The sequence below is a fragment of the Mizuhopecten yessoensis genome, unplaced genomic scaffold (assembly GCF_002113885.1).
Source record: "Mizuhopecten yessoensis strain PY_sf001 unplaced genomic scaffold, ASM211388v2 scaffold10081, whole genome shotgun sequence".
In the NCBI taxonomy this organism is placed as follows: Eukaryota; Metazoa; Mollusca; class Bivalvia; order Pectinida; family Pectinidae; genus Mizuhopecten; species Mizuhopecten yessoensis.
Window position 1 is genome coordinate 13,837 of NW_018408369.1, and position 6,853 is coordinate 20,689.

The 6,853-nt window shown below is 35.6% G+C and overlaps 1 protein-coding gene across 2 annotated transcripts in view; it reads left to right on the forward strand.

The window, feature by feature from the left end:
- The window catches only part of LOC110459470, a 12,533-nt gene extending 7,082 nt beyond the window's left edge, over positions 1-5,451 (forward strand). The window contains exons 1-5 of one of the 2 annotated variants that reach the window (XM_021511748.1): positions 1,820-2,182; positions 2,595-2,982; positions 3,699-3,916; positions 4,566-4,729; positions 5,224-5,451. In XM_021511748.1, the coding sequence (XP_021367423.1) occupies positions 2,095-2,182; positions 2,595-2,982; positions 3,699-3,916; positions 4,566-4,729; positions 5,224-5,322 (957 nt within the window). In that variant the 5' untranslated portion in view covers positions 1,820-2,094 and the 3' untranslated portion in view covers positions 5,323-5,451. Of the gene's footprint in view, positions 1-1,819; positions 2,183-2,594; positions 2,983-3,698; positions 3,917-4,565; positions 4,730-5,223 lie in introns of those variants that run through there. The other variant, XM_021511747.1, reaches the window with a different exon arrangement.
- The last annotated feature ends 1,402 nt before the right edge of the window (positions 5,452-6,853 follow it).

Genomic DNA, 6,853 nt, shown 5'->3' on the forward strand with positions numbered 1-6,853 from the left:
ATTGTACATGTATATATGTTATAGGAGAGTGACTATAAGCATACAAGTGCAAACTAAACAAAGAACATAATACAAAAGCACAAAAATTATAAATACGTGTAGCTAATTAATCAATTTCGCCGCTTAGTGGCTAGATATAAATATTTACCTAGATTTGACAACTCTTTGACATTATTTACAGATAAAAGTTGGACAAGTTTGTAAACAGAGGGACTCTTATAATAATACTTCTTTATATACTTTAACCTCAAATCATTATAAAAAGGACATACAAAAATGAAATGAAATTCGTCCTCGACGTCTCCCAAATCACATTTGCTACAGTTTCTATTTCTGCGAATGATATTATTGTGTCTACCCTTTTCGATATTCAGTTGATGAGACGACGTTCTAAATTTAGTTAACATATATTTGTATTTTGTTTCAATATATTTACGGAGATAAAACTGAATACTATGACTGTCTATAAGATATTGATATAGTCTACCTTTTGATGAAGCTGCTATCTTTGCCAACATATTTTGCTTAGTAACATCTTTCAATCTGTGTTCAATAATTTCAAAAGTGTTTACCAATGGTAGATTCGATTCAAAAATATAACCCAGACCTAGGGCAGTTAATTCATTTTTAATGTTACAAATCCACGGATCATTCACGTTGACACATTCATCATAACAAGTTTTTAATATCAAATTATCAGTGATTGGGAGTCCCCTACCTACAAAGGCCAACGGGATATGACCAATTTGAAACAATAAATATATAAAAAAAATAGTGTTAGTTTATGAAAAGCATTAAAAGATATCACAGATAAGTAGTATTCCAAATAAGTAAATAAAAGACATAGTTAATAGTGAATGAATATTTGCATATCACACAAGAATTAAAAAGGACTTAGGATCAAAACACTATGAAGTGACAGACAATGCGAAAATAGTCAAGAAAAAAAATGACAGAATACACACTAATATGATACCAAAACCAATTAACAAAATTTGTCAAGATTTATCAAAAAAAAAATGTTTTAGAATGTATGGAATTAAAATACCAATAAGATGCTGCAATCATATAGAATATCATTAATAGATGTTGTCATTATGGTTACAAAATAGAACATCGAATACCTACAGTGTATATAACCGTACCGTTGGTCGATATGTCACATAAAATAATCTCACTTGGTAAACAAATGATGATAAAAAATAATTGGGACAACCGCTCTATAACGTGGGCCCAGTTGTTCAAAGGGTGATTAGCTAAATCAGTAATTATCGCAAATTTTTTGTGTATCTTTAAAACACAGCTATTAACTGAGGTTAAACTTTCCAGATATCAAATACTTAGTACGGTAAAATTACGTGTAAAATTACAAGTTTTTACCTTGTATATTGACGAAATTAATACAAGTTGAAAAATGTCGTTAAACAATAATTAAGCTAATCATCTTTTGAACAACTGGGCCAAAACAAGCAACTCCATCCCGACTGGACCTGAGGTAACTATTTGTGAATCTAATGCCGCATTGACATTCTTTCAGCAGAATTTAAAAAAACACATTTTGTACCATTTGTTAATTCTCTTCCTCCTCTTCCCTAACAGTAAAATAAATCGTTAATTTTCAATTTATGAAATTGATCGCATACTCTTTACACTCTCGCGTCAGGGTCACCGTATACGTAGAGGTCACTCACTGCAGGTACGACAGAGTGACCGTGACGTCACTATAGTGAAATGAAACAATCATGTGTCACGCCCAAATGAAGGTGGCTCCTGTCTCACAGGTAAGGTAACACCTCTGAAAACAGCTCACCTGGATCTGGAGTGACGTCATAATTGGTCAGTACGTATGCCTGGTATACTGAGAGTGTCAACGACAGCAAAATGTCCTCATGATTTGGGCATTTCAAGTTTGACGCTTTCTGACATTTTAGTTTTGACGCTTTCTGACATTTTTGGAGAGGGATCCAAGTAATATGCAGAGAAGTGTCACAGCAATCTATACGATGTATATAAACCACATGGTAACGGTAAGACGACAAATCACTCGCTTGACTTACAGAGATTACCCACTTTACCGTACATTCTAGAGAAACAATGGCATTTTCAGGTATCTGTGATACGTCATCAGCTCGACTTTTGGACAACGATGAACTCCAGGCTTGTTTCGGAGATTCCGATGGAGGTAAGTCAATTTCTATATTATATTTTTTCTCGATTTTTCAGGCAAAGTTTGACTGCTTTCATTATCATATACGTAACTTGTCTCTCCAGTTTGAGAGAATAATCTCCCCTTAAAGATACTAAATACTGAAATGCCGGTATGCATGCAATCACAAATTATTTTGTTTATCTTATGTTTTTACATAAAAAATCTTGTGACGTGTGCGACGGTTCTAACAGATACAGCAAATGACTAAGTCTCATTTTTATACCACGTTTCTGAATCAAATAAAACTTATTAATATTTGTATAGCTTGCATTTTGAAGGGGGGAGGGGTCTGTTTTATAATTCCATAGAAATACTTCAAGTGGTTTCCCTATTTCAAATACAACTAGTCGGCATGCTAATATCATGTTTTATCTTTTTATCACAGGAATATCGTCTGGTTACGATTCTGGAGATGTTTACGACTCGGACGCAGAACCGCAAGTTAGGATTTTCACAACCAACCATTCCCGTTCCTCCAAACTTGCCACGGAGCCAGAAGTTGAGCAAATGTTCAACAATCCTGCCCTATTCTCGGACACTGACACCGACTCTGACTCATTTAGGGACCCGGATGAATCAGATTCAGACGATGACAGTGACAGTGAGTTTGGAGATGACGAGGATGACGTCATGAGATTCACCAGTACCGATAACCTCTGTGACAGTCTGAAGTACATCCTTTCCATGCCTGAACTTTGTGATGTCACATTCCACGTGGGGCCTCAGAAAACACCCGTCCACGGGGTCAAGGCCATTCTGGGAACCCGTAGCAGGTAAGTTTTCATATAGATACATATTAGAATTAAAATTATATTTTGCTAAGTATCACTGTATTATCTCCCTTTTATTCTCCTTTTTTAGTTTATAAACTCCATTCTACCAAGTTTCATGCTTGGAGTGTTCGAAAATTACAAAAGTATTATAAGTCAGTTTATGGAAGGAATGGGAAGTGATAAATTTGTCTTTTCATCCCGAAGCAAAAACAGTATTACCTCTCCGATACAACCTGCGTGTATCCCCCGAGAGCTATAATGATATAATTCGGTATCAAAACATGAAAAACAAACAATCACTTAATAGATCCAAATTAAACCAGTACTGGTTTGTAATGCTAGGAGACAAACACTCATTAACCAACAAATCGGAGTTTAATTGTTGTAGAATTATTTTCACTAACACACTCCAAGTATTTTATAATCAAGTATAATGTTCGATTGATTAGGTATTGGGAGAAAAAAAGCACGAAAAATAGAATAATAAAAAAATGAGAATTTGAAAAAAATTATGGTGAAATTATCGCGTTATCTTAAAACTTGAATTTACACAGTGATGTATTCTTTTTCTGAAATATTCCCTCTTTTTGTTAGAAAATGTTTCATGTCTTTATGAGATTTTCGGGTGAATAGTACCGCCAAAACGACGAAAATAACACTACCACAAAAACTGTTTACATTTGATGTACTTATATTAACTACTTCCTCTTTAACAGAGTATTATACGGTATGATCCTGAAGGCAGAAAAGGAGCTGGAAAAAATACAGAACACGACATCAAAAAACATGAAGATGAGAAAACAGAAAGCGGAGAAAACATTAGCACCAACAAGACTTACAATCGACGTCAATACGTACGAAGCCGATGTGTTCCGAAAGATAATCCAGTTTGTTCACAGTGGATCGGTCAATGTGGACTCCTCGTCTGTTATTGGTGTGTAATAATGGCTTTAAAATGCTTCAGAAACAAACTAACAATGGTGTTCGTGTATCGGATAGAGTTAAGGGTATAAGGTGCCTTACATTTTGTTGTTAAAATTATCCTCCTTCTGTTTATAATAAGCCAAAGCTACCGGATTAAAATCAATATTTTCTTCAACGTCATCATCCATTAATGAAAAAATACGAAGAAAAATAAATATATTTGTTAAATCTGAGTGAAGAACTCTTTGGGAATGAAGTTACGTGTATATTATACCTATTTCAGTAAGGTAACATACTGCCTTAAAATGAATGTGTATCCGTCATATGATGCCTTACATTTATTGTTATTTAGCAATCAAGTTCAAGCATTCCCACCACTCTGTACATATGGTTTTTCCCGACCATCCTTAACAGCTCATCCAGTGTTCAGTTATTTGTTTTTGAAAGCAGAGAAGTAGCTATAATCATAACAATCTAATCGATGTGAATTAGAGAGTTCCCGGGGGTGTCTCACTGCCATCAGAAACTGACAGTCAAAATTATATTTAAAACATATTTTCGAAAAACTGATAAAACCACAACTGCTTCATTTAAAATGTTTTTATCGTTTTCTATTGTCAGTGTACCTTTTTAAACATATTCATATTTCTTATTTTTAGAGTTGATCTGTGGAGCGGAAGAGTTTGGACTGAAGGATCTGAGAATGGCATGCTGGGATTTCGTAGATCGATGTATCGAAGCCGGTACTGACCTAAGTCACGTTGTGACGTCATCAAGTCAACACATGCACAACCGAAAACTGTTTAACAGCATATCAACAATGGTAAGACATTTAAATATATACAACCTCACACATTATACGCTTGCCTTCTCTCAAATGCAAAATTCATCTTCCATTCTTTCGTACATTTAAAATGTGTCATCAACTCTTGTGTACCTGTTAAATACATCATCATTTTTTTTCGTACATTTCAAATGTGTCATCAACTCTTGTGTACCTCTTAAAAACACCATCAATTATTTTCGTACATTTCAAATGTGTCATCAACTCTTGTGTTCCTTTCAAATACATCATCAATTATTTCGTACATTTCAATTGTGTCATCAAGTCTTGTGTACCTTTCAAATGCATCATCAATTATTTCGTACATTTCGATTGTGTCATCAATCAAACATTTTCAATCATAATATATGTTTTTAACGCGGATTTTTTTAGAATGGAAATGAATTTCGCCTTTAAGCCACATGAACCCTGAATTGTTCAGGACTGCATGACATTTAATCATTGAGAATTAATGTATATTTTTTGATTTCCAGATTGCATCTAAATCGAATTCTCAAAAACCAGGACCACGCGTTATTGTGACGTCAACACAGGGATGTACTTTAAACACGCCGAGGGAGACAATTGTGTAGTGAACTTCGGCAAAATATATTTTTAGTGCTCAGTGAACTTGATTAGTGCTAACATCAGCCTGCGAAATGGCAGTGTGACAGACATTTTTTTCATTTTTAATATTTAACAATAAATATTTTCATACTTTTTTTTTATCTTTTCTGTCTTTTCTTTAAAATTCTTTTTTTAGATGGGGAACTTTACCTAATATCTTCATGTGAACTTAGGAATGTTCGTGACCGACTCAATGTTCCAGAAAGTCTTAACTTAATTTGAATACAAAAAAGAAATGTGTACCTTAATTTAAAGACGATAGTTAGTCTTAACCTGATTTACACACATCCCTGTATTACCTACAGGTATACGAGTAGACGAGTACTACACCAGAGGTACGACATACAGCCCTGTCTTACCTATACGTATAACTACGTCAGAGGTACGACACACAGCCTTGTATAACCGATATGTATAACTACGTCAGAGGTAAGACACACAGCCTTGTATTACCTACATGTATACGAGTAGACGAGTACTACGTCAGAGGTACGACACACAGCCTTGTATTACCTATATGTATAACTACGTCTGAGGTACGACACACAGCCTTGTATAACCTATATGTATAACTACGTCAGAGGTAAGACACACAGCCTTGTATTACCTACATGTATACGAGTAGACGAGTACTACGTCAAAGGTACGACACAGCCTTGTATTACCCTTATGTATAACTACGTCAGAGGTACGACACACAGCCTTGTATTACCTATATGTATAACTACGTCAGAAGTAAGACACACAGCCTTGTATTACCTATATGTATAACTACGTCTGAGGTACGACACACAGCCTTGTATTACCTATATGTATAACTACGTCAGAGGTACGACACACAGCCTTGTATTACCTACAGGTATACGAGTAGACGAGTACTACGTCAAAGGTACGACACACAGCCTTGTATTACCTACAGGTATACGAGTAGACGAGTACTACGTCAAAGGTACGACACACAGCCTTGTATTACCTACAGGTATACGAATAGACGGGTACTACGTCAGAGGTACGACACAAAGCCTTGTATTACCTACAGGTATACGAGTACTACACCAGAGGTACGACACACAGCGTTGTATTACCTACAGATATACGAGTACTGCGTTAGAGGTACGACACACAGCGTTGTATTACCTACAGGTATACGAGTACTGCGTTAGAGGTACGACAAACAGCCTTGTATTACCTACAGGTATACGAGTACTACGTCAAAGGTACGACACACAGGCTTGTATTACCTACAGCTATACGAGTAGACGAGTACTACACCAGATGTACGACACAAAGCCTTGTATTACCTACAGGAAGACGAGTAGACCAGTACTTCGTCAGAGGTACGACACACAGCCCTATTTTACCTACAGGTATACAAGTAGAAAAGTACACCGTCAGAGGTACGACACACATTCTTGTATTACCTACATGTAGACGAGTAGATAAATCTCTAATAGCGTGTATACTTAGCAGCAATCTGAAAAGCAGTTCGGCAGATTA